The sequence below is a fragment of the Aspergillus neoniger genome (genome assembly GCF_003184625.1).
Source record: "Aspergillus neoniger CBS 115656 unplaced genomic scaffold BO87scaffold_22, whole genome shotgun sequence".
Classification (NCBI taxonomy): domain Eukaryota; kingdom Fungi; phylum Ascomycota; class Eurotiomycetes; order Eurotiales; family Aspergillaceae; genus Aspergillus; species Aspergillus neoniger.
Window position 1 is genome coordinate 118,388 of NW_020291150.1, and position 27,506 is coordinate 145,893.

The 27,506-nt window shown below is 52.4% G+C and overlaps 13 protein-coding genes across 13 annotated transcripts; 6 read left to right on the forward strand and 7 right to left on the reverse strand.

Moving 5' to 3' along the window:
• Window positions 1-92: 92 nt before the first annotated feature.
• On the forward strand, window positions 93-2,195 carry BO87DRAFT_398202 (PP2C family serine/threonine-protein phosphatase; the record flags this gene model as incomplete). The annotated part of the gene is made up of 7 exons (XM_025625355.1): window positions 93-128; window positions 511-829; window positions 934-1,007; window positions 1,079-1,163; window positions 1,225-1,431; window positions 1,497-1,757; window positions 1,822-2,195. The coding sequence occupies 7 exons, from the start codon at window positions 93-95 to the stop codon at window positions 2,193-2,195; spliced, it is 1,356 nt and encodes a 451-aa protein (XP_025478239.1).
• Window positions 2,196-3,621: 1,426 nt separating this feature from the next.
• Window positions 3,622-6,117, forward strand: BO87DRAFT_377839 (choline-phosphate cytidylyltransferase). Its single transcript, XM_025623652.1, has 4 exons — window positions 3,622-4,564; window positions 4,620-4,970; window positions 5,024-5,435; window positions 5,491-6,117. The coding sequence occupies exons 1-4, from the start codon at window positions 4,035-4,037 to the stop codon at window positions 5,629-5,631; spliced, it is 1,434 nt and encodes a 477-aa protein (XP_025478240.1). The 5' UTR covers window positions 3,622-4,034; the 3' UTR covers window positions 5,632-6,117.
• Window positions 6,118-6,172: 55 nt separating this feature from the next.
• BO87DRAFT_407843 (uncharacterized protein) lies at window positions 6,173-7,572 on the reverse strand (the record flags this gene model as incomplete). Its single annotated transcript, XM_025626107.1, has 1 exon — window positions 6,173-7,572. Exon 1 carries the CDS (start codon window positions 7,385-7,387, stop codon window positions 6,173-6,175), a length of 1,215 nt encoding a protein of 404 aa, XP_025478241.1. The 5' UTR covers window positions 7,388-7,572.
• Window positions 7,573-8,179: 607 nt separating this feature from the next.
• Window positions 8,180-10,332, reverse strand: BO87DRAFT_377840 (DMT family transporter). The gene is made up of 2 exons (XM_025623653.1): window positions 9,652-10,332; window positions 8,180-9,488 (listed from the first exon to the last, which is right to left on the reverse strand). Exons 1-2 carry the CDS (start codon window positions 10,036-10,038, stop codon window positions 8,433-8,435), a joined length of 1,443 nt encoding a protein of 480 aa, XP_025478242.1. The 5' UTR covers window positions 10,039-10,332; the 3' UTR covers window positions 8,180-8,432.
• A 475-nt stretch (window positions 10,333-10,807) lies between these two features.
• BO87DRAFT_377841 (UTP25 family protein) lies at window positions 10,808-13,329 on the reverse strand. The gene is made up of 5 exons (XM_025623654.1): window positions 13,168-13,329; window positions 12,747-13,114; window positions 12,499-12,695; window positions 11,866-12,443; window positions 10,808-11,810 (listed from the first exon to the last, which is right to left on the reverse strand). Exons 1-5 carry the CDS (start codon window positions 13,269-13,271, stop codon window positions 10,892-10,894), a joined length of 2,166 nt encoding a protein of 721 aa, XP_025478243.1. The 5' UTR covers window positions 13,272-13,329; the 3' UTR covers window positions 10,808-10,891.
• A 235-nt stretch (window positions 13,330-13,564) lies between these two features.
• BO87DRAFT_311929 (eukaryotic translation initiation factor 3 subunit F) lies at window positions 13,565-14,750 on the forward strand (the record flags this gene model as incomplete). Its single annotated transcript, XM_025619563.1, has 3 exons — window positions 13,565-13,669; window positions 13,738-14,450; window positions 14,528-14,750. 3 exons carry the CDS (start codon window positions 13,565-13,567, stop codon window positions 14,748-14,750), a joined length of 1,041 nt encoding a protein of 346 aa, XP_025478244.1.
• Window positions 14,751-15,578: 828 nt separating this feature from the next.
• On the reverse strand, window positions 15,579-16,709 carry BO87DRAFT_460255 (putative transcription initiation factor TFIID subunit 13; the record flags this gene model as incomplete). The annotated part of the gene is made up of 2 exons (XM_025629002.1): window positions 15,579-16,210; window positions 16,286-16,709. 2 exons carry the CDS (start codon window positions 16,707-16,709, stop codon window positions 15,762-15,764), a joined length of 873 nt encoding a protein of 290 aa, XP_025478245.1. The 3' UTR covers window positions 15,579-15,761.
• A 286-nt stretch (window positions 16,710-16,995) lies between these two features.
• Window positions 16,996-17,377, forward strand: BO87DRAFT_398209 (protein kish; the record flags this gene model as incomplete). The annotated part of the gene is made up of 3 exons (XM_025625356.1): window positions 16,996-17,111; window positions 17,197-17,278; window positions 17,354-17,377. The coding sequence occupies 3 exons, from the start codon at window positions 16,996-16,998 to the stop codon at window positions 17,375-17,377; spliced, it is 222 nt and encodes a 73-aa protein (XP_025478246.1).
• Window positions 17,378-17,636: 259 nt separating this feature from the next.
• On the reverse strand, window positions 17,637-19,826 carry BO87DRAFT_398210 (pentatricopeptide repeat protein; the record flags this gene model as incomplete). Its single annotated transcript, XM_025625357.1, has 1 exon — window positions 17,637-19,826. One exon carries the CDS (start codon window positions 19,824-19,826, stop codon window positions 17,637-17,639), a length of 2,190 nt encoding a protein of 729 aa, XP_025478247.1.
• A 447-nt stretch (window positions 19,827-20,273) lies between these two features.
• On the forward strand, window positions 20,274-21,233 carry BO87DRAFT_377845 (CCDC12/cwf18 family protein). Its single transcript, XM_025623655.1, has one exon. The coding sequence runs from the start codon at window positions 20,454-20,456 to the stop codon at window positions 21,063-21,065; it is 612 nt and encodes a 203-aa protein (XP_025478248.1). The 5' UTR covers window positions 20,274-20,453; the 3' UTR covers window positions 21,066-21,233.
• A 150-nt stretch (window positions 21,234-21,383) lies between these two features.
• Window positions 21,384-22,542, reverse strand: BO87DRAFT_361916 (zinc finger CCHC-type containing 10; the record flags this gene model as incomplete). Its single annotated transcript, XM_025621607.1, has 5 exons — window positions 22,324-22,542; window positions 22,135-22,270; window positions 22,022-22,068; window positions 21,768-21,981; window positions 21,384-21,744 (listed from the first exon to the last, which is right to left on the reverse strand). Exons 1-5 carry the CDS (start codon window positions 22,406-22,408, stop codon window positions 21,384-21,386), a joined length of 843 nt encoding a protein of 280 aa, XP_025478249.1. The 5' UTR covers window positions 22,409-22,542.
• Window positions 22,543-23,368: 826 nt separating this feature from the next.
• On the forward strand, window positions 23,369-25,925 carry BO87DRAFT_311571 (putative R3H domain protein; the record flags this gene model as incomplete). Its single annotated transcript, XM_025619550.1, has 3 exons — window positions 23,369-24,255; window positions 24,316-24,456; window positions 24,515-25,925. 3 exons carry the CDS (start codon window positions 23,369-23,371, stop codon window positions 25,923-25,925), a joined length of 2,439 nt encoding a protein of 812 aa, XP_025478250.1.
• Window positions 25,926-26,356: 431 nt separating this feature from the next.
• BO87DRAFT_337623 (mitochondrial 54S ribosomal protein bL17m) lies at window positions 26,357-27,474 on the reverse strand. The gene is made up of 2 exons (XM_025620565.1): window positions 27,069-27,474; window positions 26,357-26,952 (listed from the first exon to the last, which is right to left on the reverse strand). Exons 1-2 carry the CDS (start codon window positions 27,282-27,284, stop codon window positions 26,593-26,595), a joined length of 576 nt encoding a protein of 191 aa, XP_025478251.1. The 5' UTR covers window positions 27,285-27,474; the 3' UTR covers window positions 26,357-26,592.
• Between the last annotated feature and the right edge of the window lie 32 nt (window positions 27,475-27,506).

The following is a 27,506-nucleotide window of genomic DNA, read 5'->3' on the forward strand; positions in this document are numbered from 1 at the left end:
TCCTTTCCCCCTCCCCCTCCTCGGTGGTGTGTGTATGTCTGTAACGGGCCTTTCCTCTGCGTGAACAGTTTAATTGTGATCCACTAGAAATCATGGGTCAGACCTTGTCCGAGCCCGTGGTCGATAAGGTGAGTGAAACCTGAAGCATTGCGTTTGCCTGTCTGGTCCTTTGATCCTCCCCCACACTGCACGCATCTTACGCCATTCTAATCTGTCCACCATCCACATTTGCCATTCTGTGCCATACCCGCCCATTCTCCCCTTTTGTATCCTTTTGTCAAACATGTTTACTGCCCAGCATTATTATATCTTACAGCGTTCTTTTTCATTCCTCCTCTTGTGTGTCGCGCCTGCAATGTGGTGATCATCCCTCCCCTGCGGGGTTCCTCCACAGGATGATGAAAATTTCCTGCACGCGATTTCGGGCGGATGACCTGTCACCATTCCATTGTGTTCCGGATCTCTCCTTAATTTCCTACATCCTCACTAACCACTTCCGGTGCTATCTAGACTTCCGCTGAAGGTCAAGATGAGTGCTGTATATACGGTGTTTCCGCCATGCAGGGTTGGCGAATCAGCATGGAGGATGCCCATGCTGCCGTCCTCGACCTGCAGGCCAAGTACTCGGACCAGGATGAAAAGCCGACCGACCCCGATAAACGACTCGCTTTCTTCGGTGTATATGACGGGCACGGTGGAGACAAAGTAGCATTATTCGCCGGAGAGAACGTCCACAAGATTGTCGCAAAGCAAGACTCCTTTGCCAAAGGTGATATCGAACAGGCCCTGAAGGATGGCTTCCTCGCTACCGACCGGGCTATTTTGGAAGGTTCGTGAGCGCTATGATCGGAGTTCGGGCAACCCTCCCACCCGCCTCTCCCTCTCCTTCTTGATTTCTGTCCCTCCGAGGTAGCAACGGACTGACCCGGCTAGACCCGAAGTATGAGGAGGAAGTGTCTGGCTGCACCGCAGCCGTCAGCGTTATCTCGAAGCACAAGATCTGGGTGGTATGTATTCTAGCCATGGCCGGTTTGGAAACGACGATGGGTTCGGTTCATGTTTTTTTGACTGGTTCTAGGCCAATGCTGGTGATTCTCGCTCTGTCCTGGGTGTCAAGGGCCGCGCGAAGCCTCTTTCATTTGACCACAAGCCTCAGAACGAAGGTACAGACCCTACATCTCGATTATCGACCTGCGTTGGTGTTGCTGACATGACAAAATATAGGCGAGAAGGCTCGTATCAGCGCTGCTGGTGGTTTCGTTGACTTTGGCCGTGTCAACGGCAACCTGGCCCTGTCGCGGGCCATTGGTGACTTCGAGTTCAAGAAGAGCCCCGAGTTGTCTCCTGAGCAGCAAATCGTCACTGCCTATCCCGACGTCACTGTGCACGATCTCAGTGACGATGACGAGTTCCTCGTAATTGCCTGTGACGGTGGGTCTTTCTCTGGTGATTAAGGGAGCGAGGGTCTCGGAGATCGCTAACTTTTCGGAATGCAGGTATCTGGGATTGTCAGTCCTCCCAATCAGTGGTAGAATTCGTCCGCCGTGGGATTGCCGCGAAGCAGGACTTGTATCGGATCTGTGAGAACATGATGGACAACTGCCTGGCCTCCAACAGTGAAACCGGTGGTGTTGGCTGTGACAACATGACGATGGTTATCATCGGTCTCCTTAACGGTAGGACCAAAGAGGAGTGGTACAACCAGATCGCTGAGCGCGTGGCGAACGGCGACGGCCCTTGCGCTCCGCCCGAGTACGGCAAGTCTCTCGAGGATCCCACGGCCTCCAATTCCAATCCCTACTGACTGAACGGGGGGTGCAGCTGAGTTCCGCGGCCCCGGTATCCGGAATCAATTTGAGGAGAACCCGGATGACTTTGACATGGAAAACGACCGTGCGCGTGGCTTCAGCGTCCGCTCTGGCCGCATCATCCTCTTGGGGGACGGCACTGAATTGATTCCGGAACAGAACGATGACGAACTCTTTGATCAGGCTGAGGAAGACCAGGACCTTGTCAATCAGGTGCACCGTGATTCACCTGATGCAGCTCGGAATGAACGGGAGGGAACTCCTGGGCCTCAGTCTAAGGACACTCCCCGAACGGACGCCGCTGAGATATCGGAGTCGCCGTCTACCACCGCGGAGGGTTCGTCCGGCAGTGCCCCTGGAACGCCGCAAAAGCCTACGAGTTCGTAGTCATGATGGATCTCTTGCATTTCTTCTTGATGTGTCTTTTCTTTTTTCCTATTTCCTTGTCTACCCTTGCCGCGCTTGTTACCTTTTCCCTTTTTTCCTTATCTTGGTTCTTTGAAAACCATCCTTGTGTGATTCTACGACTGTGCCCCGTTTTTACCTATTTCCTTACATTTACGTGGACTTCTTTCTGCCTTGCCCCTTCGGAAGCGCCAGGCTTCCTCACGTCGAACTCCCCCCTTCTATTTATCATACTCCAGCCTTACTCCCTTTCGAAATGGCCTAGTGGTTTCAGAGGCGGTGGAACCCAATCGCGAGGTGACCTTTTTTTTACGAGAAGGAAGTCCAAAGTCACTCAATATTTCGGCATTGGTTGCGGGGTGGATGCATGGGAATCGGGTCGGAGGGTTTCGTTTATGTTTACCAGTTTTATTGCAGAGCCGCGAGCGGCCGGCCTCACGAGAGTACGTCTGTTTCATGCCATGAACAAGATACCGCACAAAACGCCCACTGTTGATGAACCATGATATTTTCCATGATTGTCCCAATTTTCTTTCTCTATCTTATTGTCTGTGTCTTCCCTGCTCCTTGACGATGCGATGCCGTGTCCACCTCAGCTGCAGCCTGGAAATTTACCGGCGGGACAGCCCTTGCGATGTCCCGGCTTGAGCGCGACATTGGTATGTTGTAACCGATCGATCACGTCAGGGGAGGGGAGGGAAATAGCGGAGTTGCACACCATGTATGGCGTCCCGGGGGGAGAAATACTCCATGATGGCATGACGTACAGTTTTTATAAGTCCGGGGTCGGGTAAGGCAAACTCGTCGAATGCTTGCTTCAGCAGCGGAGTTTCTGGAACCGGGATGGAAGCGAGCCGTGTATGTTGAATCTTTTGTCTCCTTTTTCGTTCTAAATTATATCGTATGCATATAGAAACGTTGGCTGTGCAGGAGTCTTGACACCATCCGGAAGTCAATTGCGACAAGAGATGTGGGGATGCGCGTAGTTATAGTGAAAGAGGAGTCCGTAGGATGGATCTAGTAATATTTACTGTAGGTAGCTAAGTACAGTACTTCGCAAAAAAGGCCTGATTGAGGTACACCGTATGGTACTTTGGCAGGACCGGGCGAATGAGAGGGCCCGCCGGAGTCCCGTGATGGGCGATGATGGTTGGGGCAGGACCATACGTGACGGTCAGTTGTCTTGCTTGCTTTCCCCACTGTGGGCAATGCCAGTAATTTAGCAGTACGTATCTAGCAGTATTTAGCAGTTTCTCGCGGTCATTGGCGACCCATTTACTGGTAAGCGGTCAGTTCTATCGGAGGTGATCAGTCGAGTTTTGAGTAAGGTACCATACATGAATCAATATTCCCGGTCGGGAAGATTTTGAGATTCTTGCCTTTTTTAGTCTGCGCTCTAGTTTCGGATCCGCGATACTTTCGGTCGGTTTCTTCCCCTTGTCTTTGCTTGCTCCATCGCCCGTCTGTCAAGGGTCCTGCTCTAGTTTCTTCCTCTTCCTCTTCCTCTTCTTACTCTTTCTCTCTCTCTCTCTTCCTCCCTCTTCTCCCCCCTCTCCACCATTTCCCCCCATGGTTTGTTGAGGGATTTCATCTTCTCCTCTGTGTTTTGGATCCCATCACCGGGCCCTCCCGTACACTCCTCTTCCCTCCTCCACATCCTCTCCGTCCTGCTTTTCTGTCCTCTTGTCTCACCTGTCGCCAAGCGGATTAATTTCTTATCCTCCTACTCTTTCGCCGCTCCTCCTCCTCCTCAGCTTCTTCATTTCCGTGTAATTTTTTTTTATTGACAGAAGTCGAGCTGTGCTCCCTCGGTCGGCCATCATGTCCTCCCCCCAATCTTCGACTAAACGCAAGCGCAGCGGTTCCCAACATGTTTCCGCCAATGCCGCCATTCCATCCCCTGCAGAACTTTTGCAACCCTCCTCTCGCGATGCGTCCGGTGAGGAAGGCGACGAGTCCACAGGCTCCGCCATTCCCTTGCCCAGCAAGCACAAGAAGCAATCGTCTCTCGATGTCACCTCTGCCGGCACCGTTCCGCCCACCAAACGGGCCCGCAAGGCGTCCACCAGTGAAGGTCACGTTCCAGCTTCCAATGGCGATCTCCCCGACGCACCATCGGCCCTCAGCAAGGAGGATCCGGGCGAGCCATCAGAGACCACCGTGGCCAGCAGTGATATCGAGAGTCGGAGCAAGAGCCGGCCGGGCTTGCAGGTAGACACATCGGAGCCGTTGATGAGCCCTCCCGCGCGTGCTGGACTTCAGGACCCCGTTGGTTATCACACCAACCCTCCGCCAACGGGACGGCCGGTGCGCGTGTATGCGGACGGCGTGTTTGATCTGTTCCATGTGGGGTATGTATCGGCCATCTGGCTTATGTGGACAGAGTGCTAACCATGGGGTGTGCAGACACATGCGACAGCTGGAACAAGCGAAGAAGGCGTTCCCTGACGTGCATTTGATCGTCGGAGTGACCGGAGACGAGGAAACACATAAGCGCAAGGGACTGACGGTCCTGAGCGGTGCCGAGCGCGCAGAAAGCATCCGTCATTGCAGATGGGTGGATGAAGTGATTCCCAATTGCCCTTGGATTGTGACGCCGGAATTCATCGATGACCACCAGATTGATTACGTTGCGCATGATGATCTACCATATGGTGCGGATGAAGGAGATGATATCTATGCGCCGATCAAGGCTCAAGGAAAGTTCTTGGCTACACAGCGGACAGAGGGTGTGAGCACAACGGGAATTATTACCAGGTGAGTTGTGCTGCTCGATGGCTATGCTTGGATGGGGGCTCATTCAAATACAGAATTGTTCGCGACTACGACCAGTACATTTCTCGACAGTTTAAGCGTGGTGCTTCACGACAGGAACTGAACGTGTCATGGTTGAAGAAGAATGAGCTGGAGATCAAGCGTCACGTGAATGAGCTCCGGGACAGCATCCGGTCTAACTGGACTACGACAGGCCAGGAATTGGGTCGGGAGCTGCGTCAGTTCTGGCAAAACAGCCGGCCCAACAGCCCGCTATCGAGCGCGCGCAACAGCGTGGATCTGGGCGGCTCGCGCAGCGGTGTCACCAGTCCTGTGCTGGGCAGCAAGGCGCATGTTTCTCGGGTAGAGGCTCTGGGACGTCCGGAGAGCACAATCGGCAACGGTCGGAACGAGCCGGACTTTGCAACGGGCTACAGTTTGGGATTGATTGGTGGTGTTCGCGCATGGGTAGGTGCATGATTCTTACTACTCTGTTGCATTGACTAATTTGACCCCAATGTAGATGCGCAGTCGCCATTCTCTCGTGGGCAGCCGGGCACCATCGCCCACCAGCGAGGAAGAGCACGATTCGGAGGTGGAACGCAGCACGGAAGCATTGCAGCAGCAGCTTCAACAGCAGGAGCATGAGCAGCATCACGGTTGATTGATTCATTGATCATCTACGATTTTTTTTCATCAGACCCCAGACTGGTGAAGAGGTCTGTGTTCTGACTTGTTGCAACGATCGATGTAAGTTAAGCGAGGACTTTATTTTCATTAGCTCACGGTAGCGTTGGAAAAAAAGAAAAGGAATAGATGTTTTATTTGATATTTCTTTTTTCCTTTCTGACCGAGTTAATGAGTAATGATTGTCTGGATTGGTATGTTTAATGCGATGTTGGGATGGGTTGGTGGTTATTGTTGGTTGATTGGGTTTTTTGGTAAATTGCATATTCTTTTCAATTCTTATTCAGGGCATGAGATGGATGGATGGATGGATGGTAATGTACAGCTAGATTGATTGATAGAAGGGCTAATTCATTCATGGATATGGGAAAGTGGTAGTAGCAGTATGGGGATGCAGTATATATAGTAGTCAGTCTAACTAACGACTTCTATTGAGCACACAAACAACAAAACAAGGGTATCTATCATCATCATGCAACAAACCGCTTTAAAGACTCGACTACTTTAGTTTCTTCCCTTCAAGCAGCCATAATAGCCAACCTCCCCCTCCTCTCACCCACCACATCCACCCCCTCCCTATCATCATCATTCATAACTCCATCATCCCTTTCCCGACACATCACCTCGACCAACCTCTCCCTAAGCACCTGCACACCCCTCACCAACCCATTCTCCAACACCCGTCTCGCCAACCGATCACACCTAACCATAACCCCCAACTCGAACCCCTTCAACCCGCGTACCTGTAACAACGGCCTCACCCACTCCTCCTCGGTCCCAAAACTAACCATATTGCCCCCGGTCACCGACATCCCCCCACCTCCTCCTACATGGTTATTAACCGCAAACACGGTCCCCAGATCCAACCCTAACCTGACCCTCTCCAACCCGGGGCACTTCCTCGCCACGGCATCCCAGAACCCGCCCCAGAGCATATCATTGTGCGTATGCGTGTACACTGAAAACGGATATTCCTGGCCGGCCATGGGCTGCCAGATCGGTGTGTATTGCACGGTGAGGGACTTGATATATTTCCGGAGATGGGGGGAGATGGTGTTGATGAATGAGAGGAAGGTGTAGAGGTCGTCTGTGTCGATGGTTGTGAGAGAGTAGAGGAGCGGGGCGGACTCGAGGTACATTGCTCGGCAGGTTAGGAGCGGGGAGGTGGTGTTGCGAGAGAGGGTGGTGGGGAGGGAGGGGTGCGTGTGCGGGTAGAGGGTGCTGTTTGTGTCGTGTTGCTTTGCTTGATTTGTTCCTTTGGGAGGGTTTGTGGTGATGATGGGTTTGGGGATCGTGGTGGGAGAGGTGCGCCATCGGGCCATGGTTTGGGGACAGCATTGGCGGTGTTTGTCGAGTGGGGAGGGGTGTGTGCATCGGACGTGGTGGATTTTGTTGCGGATTTGGACCAGGTGGATGGTTGTGTTTGTAGTAGTGGTGGTGTCATTGGGGTTGTTGGGACTGGTGTTGGGGGAGTCGTTGAAGACGTAGGCGTAGATCATGAGGCGAATTTCTGGGGGCAGACGTTGGAAAAAGCTGCTTGTTGGTTGGGAGGTGCTGTCTGCTGCTGCGGATGGCATAATTTTGTCGTTGGAGGATGTGGATGTAGATGGGGGACTGCATATTTGACGAGATTGAATCAATTCGCGAATGGTTTCTGGCCATCGTTTGCCTGTGGGATAGTAGTGGAAGATGGAGTAGGGGTCGCGGAGGATCCAGGTGTCGAAGTGGCGCATTTTGTATGTTTTAATGAGTATATATCTTTGTCTAGTCTAGTGGTTTAGATGTATGGATAAAGTGTAGTAGAATGAAAGTCTAAAGATGTATGAATATTAAGGAGTATAGAGAAAGAATGACGGGACTAGCATATATATATATATATAAGCTAGTTTAGTAGTGGATAATGCAGCACAGATACACACTGAGATAGAAAGAAGTACGAAGTGATAGTAGCAACATATAAGAAAGAGTATAAAGTAATAAATTAGTTAATATTCGAGAATCGGAACAGCACGGTCTCAAGTGCAACCTTATGACGTGGTGGCGGCCAATCAACTGGTTCATATGCAGGGATGCTGCAGTGAAGCTCGCCGGTAGGATCAGAGTGCTCCGGTTGTCGTAGTAGTAGTGGTGGTAGTAGTAGTATTGATGCTAGAATATCTTGACTTGTGGAATGGGGAGAGTTGTATCCAATTGAAAATGCCACGTAGAGATGCTACATGAACAAAGTAAAGAGTAGTATAAGAAGAAGTGATATCCCCGGATTGCCCTCCCTCCACTATCTCCGTCAGTATCAGTATTAGTCTGGTAAGAGTATTGAAGCGAGCCTATCACAATCCCAATCCAGAAAGGGCTTCAGCCACTTTTCCACATTACGACCAATCACAGCCCTCAAAAGCAATTGGAGATGCCCATTGGAGTGGAGCTCTCCAGACACTTTGCCACTTGCGGGCTGGCATCATTTACTAGCGTATACTTACTAGTAATGGGAGTATCACTACATTCGACCGCCTCACTTTCACTGCTATCAATCAATTAATCAAATCAATCACGACCCCATAACTAGTGACTTTATATATCCTTTGTATATACTGCTATTCTGTGCGCCAGTATGCTATGCAATATGAGCCCTTCCTCCCCCTATCGACATGTGGCATCGCTCAACCTTTTCCCTCCGCTGTCGAGCTAGCACTGTGACGCCGACCTGCTTCCTTTTCCTCCCCTCCCTCCCAAAAAACTTCAGGCAAATCCCTCAGATCGTCGCGCGATTTGCAAAACGCCTCATGCGCGACCCCCGCTCTGTTGTCTTTCCCCGCCCTCCTCCAGACGCGCTTCTGCAGCCACTCCAGCCCGGTTCTCGTCCGTGCCCTCTTGATCTCCTCCCTCCTTCTCCTCGGATGCGGTTCCCTTTGCGCCCTCTCGCGCCATGGCCACATACATCGCGCTCACCAGGATCAGCGCCGATCCCGCCCAGCTCACCGCCGACAACGTACTACCCCAGATCGCCCGGTCGTAGAACACGGCAAAGAGCATCTGTGTGTACAGCATGAAAGTAGCCCGCGATCCGGACGATGTTGGCTTCGCTGATGCCTCCTCCTCCTCGTCGCGCGTGCCATAGTCCCGATCCCAGTCTACCGAAGACTTGGGCTTAGTCTTCCGCACTGGCGGCACATACGCCAGACCTGCCGTGAGCAGGAACTGCAGCAAGAATCCGCTAACACCCAGCCCAAGAAGCAGCGTCCATTCCCACAGCGTTCCCGGCAGCTCCAGCGGAACCGAGGGCATGACCAGCATCGCCAGTGTAGCTACGATCGTCGTGAAGGAGGAAAAGTAAGTCACTGAGACGAGTGGGTGACAGCGCTGTCCGATCATCCGGATCGTGGTGTACGCACACGAGGCTCCCAGCACTCCGAACGAAGCCACCACGATGGCCAGCACGTGGTGGTAGCTATCGGTGGCACCGGGCTTATCGCCTTGCTCCGGTTCTTCGGAGTCGGCGCCCGAGCGCATGAACGGGAACGGCCGAGCAATGAGAACGACACCCGCCAGCGAGACCAGTCCGGCAAGTTGCTGCTTGCGCGTGAAGGTCTCGTTGGGGATCAAGAGCGAGCAAGCATAGCAGCTCAGGATCGGCGCTAGAAAAGTCACCACGGTCGCCTCGGAGAGCGGCAAATACTGAACGGAGTAGTAGAGCCCGTAGACGCCGAAGAATCCACCTCCAGCGCGCAGCATCAGCAAAGTAAAGGTTTCGCGCGTTCCAAACGGATGCGGTACTCGCGCGTACCACATGTAGAGGTAACTAGCGAGAACAGTGATAGACATGCGGGCGAACAGGATCTGTAGTACGGGGGATCAGCCGGGTTCCTGAGCAGGGATATCTAGTGTCTCGACTAGAGGGAGCCCCCACGAGTGGGCGTCCCCTACACAGTACACACAGTAGATCATCCATCTACTAGGTAGCTAGCTATCCAGCAGATAGGTAGGTGATATAGAAACGCACCTGAAACGGATGAAACCCCTTCCCATCACGACCCTTGATTTCCAAAACCTGCGTCATGACATTCATCGACGCGCCAAAGAACTGCGCGAACATGACCAAGATCATGCCCTTACCCTGCAGCCAGACATCGCAGGATACCTGCTGCGCCGTCTTCCACCATGGCTGAGTTGAGCAGTGTTGCATTGTTGGAGAAGCAGAAGCAGAAACATGTCCATGTCCCGAATGAAGCAGTGGCGTCTGCTCCGAATAGACAACGTGCTGCTGCTGCTGCTGCTGCTGCTCATCGACGTGATTGTTCTGAGCCGGTAGTAAAGTTACATATTGTTGCTGAGTTTCTTCACCCGCGGTCGAGTTGACGCCCCTTGCGTCAGATGGATTCAGAGACATTTTGATTCCAGTGGTTCCAGGTAAGTGATTTTATATTGCTTTGGTAGTTCGTGGTTTTGATTTCCTTTTTTCTTCGTAAATCATAAATTCATGAAAAACAAAATGGCTTTGAAATATCGTTTAATCGTTCATGTACTCATGGATGAAACAAGAAAAATAAGTAAGAGTAGTGTATCCCTGCGCCCCTTTGGAAAGAGGAAGAAAAACTTGCAAGTCAACAGACCGGCTGGAAGAGCACTGGAATGCGACGATATCACTTTTTTATTAATCAAAAGAAAGAAAATAATAAATCCCAGTCAAAATAAGCCCGTGACACCAAACTGCTTTTAGAGCCGCGATCGGCCTGGTTTTTGTTGCATGACTAATCGGGTCCTTGTGACACCCTTCGGTTTGGAGGGGAGTTTGTCCGAATCTTACTATTCTTAACTGTATAATGATTGAGTGAGTTGTTGGAAAGAGTATATGGTGTTCAATGTATTGTCTTGAACAATCTGACTGAATGCTATGCAGGTATCCTTGGGGGTTGCTGGCTGTGCATGGGAATGGTTCCTTGGTTGTGGTGCGCTTATCGGATCTACTAAATATCCAGTTGCTGCTACTAAGTAGATATATGTTTGTTGAAGAGATACTAACACAAGGCCAACGGATGTACTGCGATATCACATCATAGAGCAGATTACATTGGCGGATATAACGCTAACATGGAAATTCAATGAGAAGTGCATCTGCATGTGAGCAGCAGAGATCAAACTCTATCGATCACTCAAGGTCCGTGCTCAGACTTTGTGTTAAGTAGTTGTTGGTCTGTCTCAACAACATACACATAAATTATACAAATCCTAGTATATATGATCTACATAAACGTAAAAGTATCACCTCCCTTCTCGCGCATCATATTGCCCACACGCTGCGTGCCCACAATCCGTTCCAGCTTCAGCGCATCCCACTTGGAGAACAACGCCCGCACACCTCCCTCGGCCGCCTCGACCAACGCCGCTGGATCCAATCCCAGGAACCCGACAATCTCGCTATAGAACGCCGGGTTCTCAGGCACGCCGTACATGATGATCCGCTTGACCCCGCGGAGCTGGTACCGACGGAAGTGGTGCAGACGTTCCGTGTACAGCAGCACCGACTGGCGCCCATTCATGAAATACGAGCGAGCCCGCGCCGCCTCCCGCTGCTCGGTGTATTCGGAGATGGCTCCAAAGGAGACGTTGGTGGTCTGCTGCGACGTGGCGAAGTGATTACGCACGCGCACAAAGTCCAGGTACGACGGGATGAAGATCAGGGTTCCGCCGGCGCTGGCCTTGCCGCGACCGGAGGCAATGTCGCGCACCAGAGACGAGAGGATAGTCGTGGTGAAGTGCTTGAACCGCGCATCGGGGTCTTTCGCCGGCGAGAGACAGTCGAAGCGGGTAAATGTCTGCCTGACCGACACCGGGAGGGGGAGCTCGGTGATCGCGCCCGCGTGGATCGGCGTGGCCTTGACCCTGCCCGAGGTGTTGTGCATGTGCGTCGAGAACACCGAGTTCATCTCCGGAGTGACGAATGAGGTGAGCATGATCATCTGCCGCACATACCGCGCGTTGTTGTCCAGGTACCATGTCCGTACACGACTGAAGTCACATCCGTGTGCCTCTCGGGGCTGCAGGTTGAGGTGCTTCATGATGTAGTCGATGTGATCCCAATTTTGCATGAGCAATGCATCCGCATGATCGACGATAACTACTTCAATAGACGAGAGGAAGTCGTGATCGCGTTTCTTTACACTGTGAGAGGTTAGATAGAACGTTCTGGACCCGAGGGCTGAGCTAGTCGACTTACTCTGCCTGGTCCATGATGGTGCGTAGACCCAGTGGACTGGCCAGGATCATATCGGAGGTGTAGAATTGCGCAAAATACTTGACAGTCTTGCGGGTGAACTTGAGACCCAGACGAAACATGTCGTCGTCATTGCCACCGAAGAGCTCGCGGAAGTCATCCGGCTTGCTCTCCCATGACGGGTCATCAGCCGCCGAAAAGGTGTCGAGGAGACGTTTCTTGTTTTCTTGTTGCTCGGGTTGGAAGAAGCGCGTGATGGACTCGACGGCCCGCACACAAGCCTGCTTGGTAGGCAAGAGATAAAGTACCTTCGGCCGAGTGAAGCCCTGGTCTCGGACATCAATGTCGGCGTCTTGCTCTTTGGCCAAACGTGTATTGTTCTTGAGCACTCGATCGCGGGTCTTGAGCACGTGGTTGGTGGCGTGGAGGGCCAGAAGATCGCGCATCTGGGCCGAGTTGGATGGCGTCCGGGCTCCATACAAAACGTCCTGGTAGCCGAAGATGTACGGAGCAATGTGCTGGGCCTGTCCACCGATTTGGGGGAATTTATCGGAGGCTGGCTCTTTAAGCTTTCTCTTAAGCTGTACCGGATCTATATCAGCGGCCGTTTCAGTAGACTGGGGCTGCCACGCTCACCTTCACGCTTGAGATCTGCTTCATTGGAGGTAGCCAGGACGCATCATCTCCAGTATCTGGAATAGTGCGCACAAGCCTCAAGCCTTCTGGCAATTCCTTCTTTGCATTCTTCCACTTGTTCTCCCCAATAGCCTTGATCTTCTTGGCCAGCTCGTCTTCCGTAGGGTTCGTGAAGTGCGTGTCGAAAGGATCGTTGTCTGTCGGACATTAGTGCAATGGCAAAATAAATAAACAGCATAAGATCATACCGTCTTCGTCATCACTATCTTGTGCACCAGCATCTTCTTGATTCGCATTGTCCTCTTCATCCGAAGGCTCTTGCTGCTCTAGATCGTCCTCCCCGAGAGCCTCTTCGTCCTCTTCCGCAACAGGGTCCTCGCGAACGACCTCGACGGTTTCTGTATTCTTATGTTCGACCTTTCTCCTCTTGCGGGCTGGGCCCTTGGAGTCGGTAGATGTGTTCAACAGTTGTAGCAGCTCGTTGTAAGGACGACCGGACTTCTCCTCATCCTCTTCATCGCTGGACGAACCGACATCCATGGCTTCCTCTTCGGCCATACCACCCTCCATATGCTCATCGACAGGACCATCTTCACCGGACGAAGAATCATCAGACCTGCATGATTGGTCAGCTTTACTGTAGAGACCAGCGCGGAAGTGATGCCTCACTCTATGTCGGCAACCCGAGAAGCCTGGAAGGCATCGCGGCGCCCGACGGGCCCTCTCGAGCGTTTGCCGCGGCCTCTAGGAGCTCTGCCTCTTGGAGGAGCCATTGATAATAAAGTAAAGACAGAATTAAATTGGCTATGGCCACTAGAATAGCAACAATTCGGGGTCGATTGCAGTTGGGCGGATTATTTTTTCGCGGCGTTGGGGGGGAGTTGCTTATCTTATCTTAGCGCGAAATTCCCTTTGCGCACACACAATTTGAGCCTCGCAGCAGAACCTCCGTCGCGGCATCAGAGGCGGAAGATTTAATTAGTATCCCGAACCCCAGAGTGCCACTCTTTCCCCCCCACGGCCAGGACGAGATCAACCCGAGAGACCGCTCGACCTATTTTTCATCATGGCTGAAGCTGATTCCTTCCTTCACCTCGCTCGCCCTCTGGGCCCCGTGGCAGTGGGGACTGCACCGACAACCGCCCCTCTGAACGTTGTCATCCAGCCCCAGGTACGTGTTATATGGCTGGGTCTTACAGACTTTTCGACCAGGGTCATAGTGCTAACTCTCTGGGATAGGCACTCTTCTCGATCCTGGACCACTCCCTCCGTCGCAACGCTGACCAGGAGCGTGTCATCGGTACTCTGCTGGGAACCAGATCCGAGGATGGAACCGAGGTGGAAATCCGCAGCACCTTCGCTGTTGGACACACGGAGACGACAGACCAGGTTGAGGTGGACATGGAATACCAGAAGCAGATGCTTGCGTTGCACCTGAAGGCCAACCCCAAGGAAGTGCTCGTGGGTTGGTACGCCACCTCGTCCGAGCTGAACACCTTTTCCGCTTTGATCCAGAACTTCTACAGCGGCCAGGGTGATGGCACATGGCCTCACCCTGCCGTCCACTTGACCGTCTCCACCGAGGCTGGAAAGGATATCGAGACCCGCGCCTACATCTCCGCCCCCGTTGGTGTGACCGCGGAGAGAGCCGCCGACAGCGCCGCCTTCATCCCCGTCCCTTACGAGATCCGCTACGGTGAGGCCGAGAAGAGTGGTCTGGAGGCTATTGCTGCGGCCCGTGATGCTGAGGAGCGTCGTGCCAACATTTTCACTGATATCGAGGCTCTGGAGCGTGCGATTGAGGATGTTCTGGGCATGATCGACCGGGTTTCCCGCTATGTTGAGTCTGTCATTGACGAGGAGGCTCCTGCTTCGACGGCCCTGGGCCAGTACCTGCTCAACACCTTGGCTCTGGCACCTAAGGTTGAGCCCGCTGACATTGAGCGTGACTTGTATGTTGTCCCTTACCCTCCCCCAACCTTCAGTTATCCATTCGAAACCAAGTATCAAACTAACCAAAAATCAACAGCAACAACCACATCCAGGACGTCCTGGTCGTGTCCTACCTGGCCAACACCATCCGTACACAGATGGAGCTGTCCAACCGGCTAGCAACCGCCCAGCTGACTCTTGGAGGCGAGTCCGGCAGCGGCGAGTCGGGCGACAAGCGCGGCGGCCAACGGGGCGGCAAAGGAGGCCGGGGCGGGCAACAGCGGACTCAAGAACGGAGTGGAGAGGAGGCTCGCGCGTAAGAGGATATCATAGGGTTATTATAATGATACCTTTCCATTTCTCTTTTTAACATTTTTTTCATTTGTGCAAAATTCTTTTTCTTTTTTTCTTTTCAGTTTTATTTCTCTCGCCACGCAACAAAAAGCATGTCCCCCTTGATATCGTTTCATTTCCTGGATATATGATATGTTTCCAGTCCATATCCGGTTCCTTGTGCCAACCCAGGTGAACTGAAGTCATGTTGTATGGATGGAAGCCTACCTACAAGGGCTGGTTCCGCATCTAGCAATGGCAGGCATCAACATCCCTACCGATACGCGCCCCATCAATGATCACCCATCTTCCCTGGAAAAGTGAGCACCATAAGGGGCGGATAGGACCTTACGAAGACCGAACCCAACGAACCCCAAAAATTGAAAAGGAGGAAAAAGAAATAAGAATGAAAGAATGAAAGAATGAAAGAAAAGAGCAACGAACGGCGTATGGGAGTCCGTCTGTCTGGCTTGAAATGGAAGAAATAAATGGGAAAAGAGAGCAGAAAGAGATGCTTTTACTTACGTACATGCAATCAGCCTTGCAACAGAAGCTTGCATTTCGTTCTTGTCCATTTTTCTTGTATGTGATGTAGGGTAAGGTAGGGTAGTTTTGGTGGTTTGAGGTACATATGCAGTATATTTGTGGCATGTTCACTTTCATGTCTGTTTAGGATTCTATTGATAGTAGACGTTGCAATAGAGTAGTATTTAGGGCAGATCACCTCTTATCGATGCAGCTTTACCTTTTACGGTAATGATAGATCCCCTGATAATCTTCATCAATTCAGGGAGCTAGTTAGTTTTTAGCTAAGTAGGATTTTCAATCTTGATACATCAGTAACGCCCCCCAATGCCGACCAGATAGTAGTGGATATCATATATGTTTAGAAATGCAGGTGGAACAACCCAACCCCTGTAGACCCGAACGCCAGAAAAGAATAAAACGAAGCAGCAGCCAGAGCAGCAAGGAAAGGTATCGGACGAGATCATTTCAGCTCATCCTACGACCTTTCGCTTCTTCGGCGCCGTATCCTCTGTTGCATCGGAATCGCGCCTGGCATTTCTCTTCCCCTTGCCCTTACTCTTCTTCCCATCAACGCTTTCACCAAGTTCTTCAAGGCCCTTCTTGCCCGCATCCTTCAAGTTACCAACCTGATCATCATTCTGATCAAATGCCTTACGAGCCTCTTTCAGCTCACGCTCCATGCGAAGAAGTTCCTGCACACGACCAAGCTTGTTCGGATCCCGGCGCAACGCAAATCGGAAGTCATCGACCTTGATCTTCTGTCGGCGGGAATAGCTGGCGTACTGTGCCGCACCGTGACACATTTCGAGAACGAAGTCGGTGACAATCTCGTCCAGTACACGGATGGTTTCGGGAAGTGGCTCGGGGGGATAAGATGGATGCGGACGGGGATCACCATAGGCAAGAAGGAGGAGACGGACTGATATGTGTGTTAATGTTAGCAACGACGACGATATATCTATAAAGTGATTGTAGCCAACGACGTCGGACGTACGTTCAGATGCAAAGTTCATCTGACCCTTGTGCCTAGCGGCACGGGCTCGTGGTTCCGCCATGTTATTCTTCTTCTTGGATCCCTTGTTATTGTTATTCTTGGTGCTATTGTTTGAGGGCTGTTCGTCCGCTTCGGCGACGGGTTGCGGTTTAAAGGCGGGACGGTATCCGGCGCGGATTAGTTCTGTTTCCTGGGGATTGAACGGCCAAGCAGAAGCGAGCTGACTCGACACATGGCCAGTGCTGGGTTGACGGGGAGGGGCTGGTGAAGCCCTAGAAGTCTGCTGCGATGGCAGAGAACGGCGGAGAGGCTGCGAGGCTGGACGGGCAGCAGAAGATGTGTTGCGAATTGAAGCAGGAGCTGCGGCGGAACGATGGCCGGACTTCCGCGCGGAAAGGCGGTGGGGACTCGTGACGGAAGACATGGTGGCAGAATCACTTGGTTTGGTTGCGCGCGGGACGGAAGTCGTTCTGGCTCATCAGTTGTTACTTCTCGTCTGTTGGTTTACACGACCGATAAAAGGTACCTTTTGAGATACATACAACCTGGGAGGGATTAGAGCAAAGAAGAAGAAGAAAGTAATTAACAGGTAGTGAGGTTTCCAACGACGGGAATATACCCTCAAGATGGTCAGTGAATATACTCCGCAATCTTCCCTTCCCACTTGCTGCCACTTCTACTGGTGATGGATCGTTAACTTCTAGTGCATGATGCAGTCTGCCTTGTTCAACTTTCAATCACTTCTGCTCGTGTTCTTGCTTATCATCTGCACAAGCACATATGCGCACTCGATGATGCCTGGGATCATGGACCGCAATCAGAGCGGGTAAGTGCTGCTGACTGCTGCTGTCTGCAGTGGACCTCATGTCGAGTCTATGAAGTGATATGGTTCTGACCTGCTGTTGTCTTAGCTTTTTTGGGATCTTCTGGAAGTGTGCTCGAATTGGTGAACGGTTGAGCCCGTATGTCAGTATATGCTGCGTCGTGATGGCTGTAAGTATACCCAAGCACCTTGCGGGAACCAACCACTAGCTTAAATTGCAATGCTAATGCCCATGTTCTTGCCAGGTCTCGATCTTCTTCGGTGGCTGATCGACTCGCCCCAACTCCTTGCGGTCTCAGATTAGATGGTCATTGTACCAGGTGGTGGCGTTACTGAAGCTTCTCTTTTCGCATCTTCTTTTCTTGCAGGGGTCTCATGATTATTGATCTGTATATCGTACATAAATTCTACACTATCAGGATGTCTATGTTCAAAAAAGATTTTGTCCCAAACCACCGTAATCCCAGGTCCGCGCTAGAGATGCAAGAGAATAAACAGAAACAGACGGGAAACAGAAGAAAGGGTATCTCATGCGTTGGCCTTTAGACGTTGCAGGCCTCGATCGAGCAGCTGCTCAGTTTCCGCTTCGTCCAGCTGGGGAGATTCGGGGTTCGGATTGAAAGCATCCCTCCTCAAGTGTGAGGCAGATTTCAGGTCCAGCTGTTCCACAGCAATCCAGAGCTGCTCCGGATCCCGGAGGTAGCGTAGGCCCTTCATCGTGTAGGCATCGATAGACAGGCCCTGATCCTCGAGGTCCTTGATAGACTGCGCGATGGCAGATGCATTCTGCTGACTCGCAAACCCGCTGATGATGACATTCCAGGTCGTCATACTGTATACGACTCCATGCTTGGCCATCATCTCTCTCACCTTCTCAGCCGCGAGTGGCTGGTTATTGTAGATGAAAGCACTCAACAGCAGCGTCCAGGTCAAGACCGTTGGCTGCGTCTGCGTGGAAGTTGATTCAGAGCTGCCAGTCTTGGCGTCAACCTCAGTAGCAGACTGTAGCATATCTTCAACAACGCGCACAGCGGGTCGTAGCCCGTGTGCATTGTTGCGATACGCAAGCATGAACTCATTGTAGGTATGGTCGGTCGCAGCTAGAGGGGCTATATCTTTGTGGCCTTGCAACACCAATTCCCGGAACCTGGTATAGACACGTTCGACACTGCCCACGTGGGCTTGACACCGAAGCCAAGTCGCAATAACGAGATACAAGGCAATGACTGACGGTGGCGTCTTCTCGCCAGTCGTTGGAAGATCGTATTGACGAGGGACAATCGAGAGCTCCTTCAAGGGCGTTATGTCATGCAGCTCACAATACATGCGCAACAGAGAGTAGAAAATCTCCCGGCGGTCGGTAGCACCATCGAGGTGCTTCACGTTGAAAACGAAGTGAGAGTGGAAAAGCTTGCTCGCAATATAGGGGTTCTTCTTGAGCTCTGGCTGGCTTTCAAGTTCCTCCATCAAGTGTGTCATTCGCTCTCTGTCTTGACGAGCGACAGCATCGCTAAGTAGAGTCAGATAAGTGTACGAATCAAGCTGGAAGCCTTGAGCCTTCATGTGGCGTAGTACGTCAAGCCCTAATTGAGGATCCCCTGTCTTGAAGGCGTTGGAAAGTACCACGTTCATCATGTCTCGGTCGGGCTGCACCCCCATACTGAGGAGTTCGGGAAGAATGCGGAAATTGCGTCCATCCGGACCATCCACAACCGAGTCGAGGACTAAGAGCTTGCTGCAATGGCGTGAAACCGCTATCTCCATGGGGCTCTGATGTAATCTCCAAAACTGCCGCCCAGCCCTGCGCAGTGCCAGGAGTGCGTTGTCAACGTCTTTGAATTCCGTGAAGCGGCCCATGAAACCAAGGTAGGTCTCGCCCTTCAATCTATGTTTCCTGGTCTCCACAAGATCCCAAGCCTCATAGACGGCACTACGGTCAGCCTTCTTTATGAAGAAGCGCACACCCTTCTGCGGCACATAGGAGACAGGCCACTGCATGGGATCCAAGCAGGCACGTATGACAGACTGATAGTTGTGGGAATTCTTGGTCCACCGCTGCATTTCACGAGAATGAAGAGTGTCCAGATATATCAGACAGTCCGCAATCATGGCAAAGACTGGCTTAACAGAAGCCTGACAAGTGACTAAGAGGAATTCCAAGGCCAGCTCAGGAGAGTTCCGCAATAGCCACAGCGACAATCTTCCCCAGTGGATCTCCATTTCCAGCGGAGTAAGGCCATTCCAGGCCTCACGGAACGCCCCTAAACTGTCCGTTTGAATTGTCTCCAGCAGCTCCTTATCTTTCGAGTCTAGAGGGTAAGGCACCAACTCTTCCTGCACTTCTCTCCCATCGTACTTCGCTTGGAATAACTCTCTCTGCGCAAACCTCCATTTTCGAATATCATCGCCACTGCACGTATATGATCCGGACCTGATAGCCAAATCTAAGGCTTTGGTTTCTTTTCCAAAACGTAATGTCAAGAGCGGCTTCACATCGCTGAAGCTCGCGAGGGTAGGCGGGGTACGCAAACTGCGTTTCTGCACGACGGATAGTGTAGTGTTTTTGTTGATGAGCGATAGTAAAGTTGCATTGCGAGAAGCAGCTCCGGGTGACAGAAGTGAGAACTCCCTTTTGGTAATCGAGGGCTGGTTATGAAGTACACTATTCCCTGCAGATCGGCCGAAGGTAGTTGTATGGAAGAGGCGTTGGGTCTTCATTTCCGGAATAACAGTGCTGTAGACACTAGAATGCCTCACACCATTTGAAAATTTATCTGGCTGACTGGACGTATTCGATTGCGGCGCATTGTCGACAAAGGATCTTGCATCCTGGGGTCCTTCTCTCCGTCGCCCGAGGCGGAGCCTATGCTGCGGGTTGTAGACCGGCAATCCAGCGCAGACGCGGGAACGCGGGAGATAGTGCGGACAAGGTAACATTCAGACTCACAGCTTGTTCAGCTCATATCTCGATTGAAAGTTGCGAGAACAATCACCGCGCGGGTTTGGGGCCGGAGAACGAAGGGAAGCACGATTGTTGTAGCCAATAATCTTTCCCTCCGCCGCCGGATTTTGCTCCGGCGCCGATGTGGCTGGTGCGTTACAGATGTGGCGCAGCACCGCCTGATAACCAAAGCACAAGCAAGTATCTACCGAAAGATCATTCTAGACTTCATCATCACATCGTCTCAGTTCTCGGGTGACGCGAGACCCTTTCGAAGAGACTCGGAGCTTTCTGCGGGCAGAATAGAAAAGATCGTTACTCGTTTCTCACCCCGTACTTACACCATATCGTGAAATCCTTCCCCCCGCTCGATTTTTATATCCGACCCTCCTCCCCCCGCCGTGATGTCGTCGAATCATGCTTCTCTCGATGCGGCGGCAAATGAGCGCAAAGCACGCCTTGCAAAGCTTGCTGCGCTGAAGCGGAAACAACCAGAGCCAGAGCCATTGACCGAAGCTGGTGCCGCTGATGAAGAATTGGAAGATGCTGCTCCAGATGTAACAAAGCAATACCTCTCCGGGAGGAACTACGACGCAGAAATGCGCGGCCCAAAGCTGGGCTTCGACACCGCCCCATCAGATGGTCAGATTACCGTGGAAGCGCAGGCTGCAGAAATCGCAAGGGCCACCGCAGAAAAAGCCAAGGAGGATGAGGAAGGTGACCAGCCCATTGACCTCTTCAAGCTACAGCCCAAGAAGCCGAATTGGGATCTGAAGCGGGACCTGGATGAGAAGATGAACGTCCTCAATGTTAGAACTCAGAACGCGATCGCGAAATTGGTCCGCCAACGGATAGAAGAGGCACAGCGCGCAGCTCAGGCGAAAGGAGCAGGTGCCAATGGAGGTGAACAGGGCGAGGAAGTCGGCATTGAAGGTGATATGTTGGTCCAGGGCATTCATGTCCGTGAGAGGGAAGAGGAGGAGGCAGGCAATGATCTGGAGGATGACGAGGCATGATTTTGATACCCCATTTGAAGATGTATGGTAGCAGTTGCGATTCGGTCTCATCTCTTTGCATCTTGCTTTTACAGGCGCCCACAGTTGGAGGATTTGGGACAAGTGTCGCAAGGCGTTGAGGATCTCTGCATACGGTTTACTTGGAAAAATTACTTTCAATGCATTAGCCTTCTGTATGGTCTTACTATAGTACAGTCTCCGTTTATAAGCCTTGGAGAACCAGCCCGTGGTGATGAGCCTCGAAAGAGGGAAAACGCCAAACTCCCGCACATCCGTTGTCCAGTACTTTTTCTATTCAAAACCTCAAGCCAAAGACACCTAGTTGCCCAGATTCATGGACTGCGTCAACGCAAGACGCTTGCTGTAAGGACTGAGACTCCTCTCACGGGGCGGAGGCGGCGCGCGTCCTTGGCCCCGTCCGTCTTTCTGCGAATGACTCGGACCATCCCTATAATCTCTTGAAGCAGGATAGCCACGCTCTGGTCGCTTCTCTGGGGTCGCAGACCGTCTCGTCCTGGCAATCCGGCTGTGATCCACGCTCTGACTTCGGGTCCTGTCTCGTCGTTCACGATCCCGTGACAGGTGTCGAGGCCGGCCTCGCTCTTCAGGGCTGGATTCTCGACGTCTCCGCCGGGTGTTCCTGTCACCCTGCCACTCACGCGATCGAGAACGAGAGTCTCTGTCCCCGGACGAGTAAGAGACCGCGGAATCATGAGAAGACGCATCGCTGTAGCGTCTCTTCCTTTGTCCAGAAACATGGGAAGAGATGGACCTTGTTCGACCATGGCCCTTTCGTGCACCATAGTCCGCATGGCGAGTGGGCGATCTTGAGTGTGATCGACTAGTCGATATCGTTGATACCGAGCTGACCGAATGTGATGATGCTGACCGAGCTCGTTTAGAGGTCTGAGTGCGACTGTCAAGAGGATCTGCCTCATCGTGCTCTCTTTTGCGACCTCGTTCTTCCTCGCGCTTAGCAAGGATCTCAGTCGCTAGTCCTTTCCTGTACGCAATTTAGCTCCTGCTCGTGACAGCTCGCTCATGAGCTCGATAAAAAGGATAGACCTACGTGCGTGATGAGTCACTAGGGACATCAGCTGAGAGTTGCGGCCGCAGTTTGGGGTTCAATAACTGCTGCGTGCGTGATGGACGAGACGTGTACGGCCGCTCTTGGGCGGTCACTTTACATTCATAGCTGTAGTGCCGTGCTGGGACCGTCAGCGAATATGAAAGTATAGTGTAGATGGTCTTTACGTATCTCGTTTCAGGCATTTTTGACACAAGGTGCTAGGAGTAGCCTTGGTAGGGCCTCTGAGGCCGGGAGCATTTCGATAGCGATTCATCCGGGGCACGTATCAAGCCAGTAGCGGAAACGTAAAAGAAGCTATGGATCGGCTGCCTGTCTGAAACACAAGAACACCAAAGAGAAAAAGATCCCCGCACGCCAGGAAATCAGCCTGGATATCCCAAATCCAAGCTCTTTCCTCCCCGCGGCTGTCGCAGGCAGAATGTGGGCCGGGCCGACCAGGTTAGGCGCGCGGCTAAGCGCGGGCGGCGGCCCACGAAGGAGGAGCCAAGCGAAACCCGCCCGATTGACTTGAAGCGTTGCTCGTTCCTTCTCAGCCCAAAAGATCAAAAAGCCGGTCCAGCATCGTTGGCCTGCCCTTTTACCCACCCCCCATCCACATCCACTTTCCCCCCAAACTTGCCCTTCGGTGTTAGTGGAAGTCCAAGGGCGCTTCCGTCTCGACTCCCACTCCCTACTTTTTCCGGCTGGCTTGGTTCGTGTCCCGATCGTCTCATTGTTAGTGGAAGGAAACCTCATTTCCCCCTCTGCCCCCCAAAAGACAAGCGTTACATATCGAAAGCCATGAGCCAATCTTTCTGACCATCGTGTAAGAGCAGCCTTTTTTCTTCCTTCCTCTCTTTCTCTGCATGCTTGCCTGCATCCCATATTCCGGCTCCTGATCAGCCAGTCCTCTCCACCCCGCTTCTCACAGAGCACGGCTTTGTGACATTCCAACCGGACCTGACGTCGAAGCAGCTTTCCTTATGGCGACCTACGTTTTCCAGATATGTGCCGTCTTTCTTTTTGGGCTTGTGTGAAGTGGGATCTTTGAGTGGCTTTTGATCGATATTCATTTCGGCTTTTTTTTTTTTTTCGTCAACACCTGAGCGGGTAGAGTGCAGTCTCTCGTCGGGTTTTCCCCTTATCCAATCCGTCCGTATCCGATCGTTTATTGTCTTAGCGGAAGGAAACGCTACAAGATTCCTGGACGTTTGGCTCAGAGAGTCACGGAATAATGGCATCCAACAGTTCCACAAGAGACGAGCATCGTCTTTCCTTTGCAAAGGTAGGTGCTGCGTTGCTAGTCGGCCAACGGCGGGTTCTCGCTGACCCGCTCAAGCAGATTGCGGCCATGCCTCCGCCATCAAATCCGGAAGTCCCCGTATCATCTGACGAGTTGAACGGCTTACAGTCCGTCGATGACCCTTCATCATGTTCCGAACAACATGGCTCGGAAAATGTCCCCTCCAGCCAGGGAGACCCGAATTCCGTCCGAAACGAGGCTGTCGCTGTTGATCGAAACGTCGACAGTCTATCGCAGGCCGTACATGGTGTCCACATCGATGACAAAAAGTACCACGACGGTCCTGTATTCTCCAATGAGGTTGCAGACAGCGCTTCTTTGAAACGGGAGAACTCGTTCGAGGATGATCGTACTCATCTTTCAAACTCCTCAACCAAGCCCACGAGCTTCGATTCTAAGAGCATGGCTTCTGTAACGACATTCGCAATGGACGAAAAAGATTCTTTGCGTCCGGATGACAGTGCGAGCGTTCAGGCCATTGATGAGGAGGAGTCCCTATCTGGGCACGCCTCCGGTGCCCCGAATTCACTGACAGGGTCAGAGTCAGGTGCCCGCGGATTCTTACAGAGACCAAGGGGAATTCTTCAGCCCACGGGACCTATCTTCGTTGATGGTATGCAGCGCACAAATGGTGCCATACTGCCAGACACTGTCGCCAACAATTACCCGAATGCCGATGCTTTTCAAGCAGGACGGCCTATACATGGGTTCCCGTCAGAGCCCGACGAGAAACTCCTTGAGGCTATGAAGTCCCCCAAAGACCGCCTCTTGATTCTTCAACTGGAAGAAAAGGTCCGATACTTTATACAGAATTCCAAGTAAGTCGGCCACCATGTTGCCTTTGTGGTTCTGAGTTCAGTATTCTGATGATTTCCTAGGGAGCACTCTTTGGAACTCCCGCCTTCGAACGCTTTTGGGCGGCTCCTTGCACACAAGCTGGGCGATTACTATCATCTGACGCACTTTGTTGACAATAATGTCACATCCGTCCGGCTTCATCGGACGCCTTTCTGTCGGCTGTACGTCTGCGCTGCGATCCTCACATCTTTTATGGTTGACATGTGCTAATTTTTGTAGCCCTACGCCTCTCTCAGTTCTCCACGCTACGACTAACAGTACTCCGCCTCCCGCCATGCCTGCAATGAAGATCATGCGTCGTACCGATAGTGAGCGGCCTTCCACCGAGGGTAGCATCGCGGCAAGCTCGTCCGCTGCATCTAAGAACGGATCCGAAGACGGGGACAGCGGAAACGACGGGGAGCGGGGATCTACCCCAGCCAAGGACAGGTTGACCTTGACTCGCGAGGAAAGGGAGGCCAAGTACCAGGAAGCTAGGGAGCGAATTTTCCGTGATTTTACCGAATCCAAGAGTACTGAGAACGCCAATGGCGATTCTTCCGGTACCAATATGTCACGCTCGAGCTCAACAAGTGGACGCAAAAAGGCACAGCGCCAGAAAACTCCTCACGATGACAGTTTCGAGGTTCGATCTCAGTTCAACGCGTATTACCCGGGAATGCCTTATGCCAACGGACCAATGCCCTACGGCATGGCTGTCAACGATCCGTCTTTCCCAGCCCAACCTTGCATGGTGGGACCCGGTGTGTCGCCGCCTAGTATGGGCTACGGTCAGAGTGGCCAGACTGGTCCAATGTATTCCGGGCCCATGAACATGAATGCTATGCCACATTATTCGATGCCTGTGTCGCCTCAGATGACCCCCAGTGGCCCATGGCAGAACGGCCCTGTGCCCCAGCAGTCCCCCTACTCTGGATATGCGACCATCAACCAGTCGCCCGCGATGGCATCCACTAAGTCGTCCCCTGCGTTAAGCAGTTATCCTATGCCAAACTCCGTCCAATATCAACCCAATCCTGGTTGGTCCACGCCACCTTATCCCGGCGCCTATCCACAACCATCACATCGCAATCCTCCCCCATCTGGATGGGCCGGCTATCAAACGCAGCCTCCCACACCGACATCTTATCCTTATGCTCAATATCCCGGACAGCCCATGAGCCCGGGGATGCAGGGCCACGGCGGTGCTCACCCTTTGCCCGGAAGCTTCAATAGGTCGCCTTTCAACCCACAAACCCGCTCATTTGTCCCTGGTGGTGCGACGTTAGCACGGCACCCCAGCAAGGGCAACCAGCATGGTATGAACCCATATCCCGGTATGCAGCCGGGCATGCAGCCCCAGTGGTCCGGATTCCAAGATTTGAACAGCAAGGCTCAAGACATGCCTGGTTCAGTTGGACATGGCCCGACCCGCGGTGGGCCTTCGGGAGGCAGAGATTCTATTGCGAAGTGGGGGACACCGTCACATCTGCCACCCAAGCCACCACCGTCCGAGGTGCCTTCTGACTTTGACTTGAAACCGCGCAGTGGGCCCAGCTCGACGCATCCTTACTCGGGCAACACGCTCCCCGCCACCAAAAACGGGCCGCTAGTTGTTTCTGGCGGAGCAAGCCTGCCACGGGTCAACTGACGTGCTCCTGCCTAGGGCAGACAAAGCTTTTCTTCATTAGAGTGATACTACTACTTGACTGTTTTCTACCAAAAGTACATATGGTTCAATGTTGGCGTGATGTGTTGCTGGTGACAAGGTTCCTGACGTGGCCGTCCTGTATCTCTGGAAGATTAGACATAGGAACTGTTAGTCGTGATCAGCGTCGTATCTCTTGTGGGAGAGAGAAATGATTTGATGCGTGGGAACTGGGTTTCAAGGTCCTGTCAGCGCCGCCCAACCCCTCGCTGTCGACGACTGGGATTTCGTGGGCGTTCGGGACTTGGTTGGAAACCTGAATTACTCGATGTACTTTGAGCATTGCTATGTTTGCTAGATCTTGCTGGCTTGGGAGGGGCAGGCGATAGTGCTTAGATAAATACACTGTATGACACCAAGTGTTAAGATATTGACGTAGATGTATAAGTAGTCGTCACTACCTGGAGATAATCTCGACGAAGGGGATGAACGGGTCCAATCTACATACACAACACCACTGAAACAAAACAGCTAAAATTACACAATCATGACTAGCCAAAACACAAGGCCCAAGCACACAGCAGTGAAGGTAAAGAAATAGTAAAGGTACACAGTATAAAGGCCACCTAGGCCACCACCACCACCACCATCGATCACTTACACCCTCACTCTATTGTTTCGCAGGCTTGGCCTTCCCCGCCTCCTCCTTTCCATGACCCGTAATCTCTAAGCGCTTGATCTCCCTCTCGAGATCAGAGATTCCCCCCTTCCGGAACCGCGTGACCTTATTCACATTCATTGTGGTGAGTTCATTGAGGGTTTCCAAGCCCTGAGACCGCTGTCTAGCAACTGTCCGCGCCGTCAAAGCAAACCGCATATCTTTAGGTCCATCTACCAACTCCAGGATTGCACTGGCGGCTTGATCATCCTTCTTGGGTTCGACACGCAGAACTCGCGTGTAGCCACCGGGACGTTCGGCGTAGCGTTCACGAAGGGGACCGAAGAGCTTGGGGAGGAGTTCGTGGGGGGTCTATTGATTCATTTGGTTAGTTGAGATTGTTCGCTTTCATCTATCGTGTATTCTCCACGGTATGTATGAAATATGTCCTGAGAAAGAAATCAAAGGATAGAGGGGCAGCATCATACATAAAAGGTCGACAATGCGCGCTTCCGGCTCGCTTCGGTGTTCTTCTTGCCCAGGGTGATCAGCTTCTCGGCCAGTCGTTGCGCCTCCTTGGCCTTGGCCCATGTGGTTGTGATGGATTCATGCTGAAAGAGAGAGGTGACGAGGTTGCGGAGGAGGGCCTGTCTGTGAGAGGACTTGCGGCTCAGATGGCGGAATTTGGCAGCACCTCCGGCCATAATGTCGGTGGTGGTGAGGGTGGTTTATTTGATATGGGTTTCTTTCCGGTGCGGAGTGTGTGGATAAGCTGGCTTTGGGGGCCAGGCGGTGGAATGGGATGGATCAATTCGATAAAACCGGATGGGATTGAAACCGGGGTGGAGGATCAATGGAATATCAGGACTCGCGGGTTGTTTTTCGTTGTCGTTGAGAGGGAAAGATGAAGCTGGAGATGGAGATGG

Excerpts from the sequence above, each read along its gene's own strand:
- BO87DRAFT_377839 (XM_025623652.1), top strand. The coding sequence starts at position 4,035 with ATGTCCTCCCCCCAATCTTCGACTAAACGCAAGCGCAGCGGTTCCCAA. Across the intron at positions 4,565-4,619 it reads TTTGATCTGTTCCATGTGGG|ACACATGCGACAGCTGGAAC; the intron begins GTATGTATCGGC and ends TGGGGTGTGCAG. Across the intron at positions 5,436-5,490 it reads TTGGTGGTGTTCGCGCATGG|ATGCGCAGTCGCCATTCTCT; the intron begins GTAGGTGCATGA and ends ACCCCAATGTAG.
- BO87DRAFT_377840 (XM_025623653.1), bottom strand. The coding sequence starts at position 10,038 with ATGTCTCTGAATCCATCTGACGCAAGGGGCGTCAACTCGACCGCGGGT. Across the intron at positions 9,489-9,651 it reads AGGGGTTTCATCCGTTTCAG|ATCCTGTTCGCCCGCATGTC; the intron begins GTGCGTTTCTAT and ends CCCGTACTACAG.
- BO87DRAFT_377841 (XM_025623654.1), bottom strand. The coding sequence starts at position 13,271 with ATGGCTCCTCCAAGAGGCAGAGCTCCTAGAGGCCGCGGCAAACGCTCG. Across the intron at positions 13,115-13,167 it reads TCTCGGGTTGCCGACATAGA|GTCTGATGATTCTTCGTCCG; the intron begins GTGAGGCATCAC and ends CCAATCATGCAG. Across the intron at positions 12,444-12,498 it reads AGCAGATCTCAAGCGTGAAG|CTTAAGAGAAAGCTTAAAGA; the intron begins GTGAGCGTGGCA and ends GATCCGGTACAG.
- BO87DRAFT_377845 (XM_025623655.1), top strand. The coding sequence starts at position 20,454 with ATGTCGTCGAATCATGCTTCTCTCGATGCGGCGGCAAATGAGCGCAAA.
- BO87DRAFT_337623 (XM_025620565.1), bottom strand. The coding sequence starts at position 27,284 with ATGGCCGGAGGTGCTGCCAAATTCCGCCATCTGAGCCGCAAGTCCTCT. Across the intron at positions 26,953-27,068 it reads GCGCATTGTCGACCTTTTAT|ACCCCCCACGAACTCCTCCC; the intron begins GTATGATGCTGC and ends ATGAATCAATAG.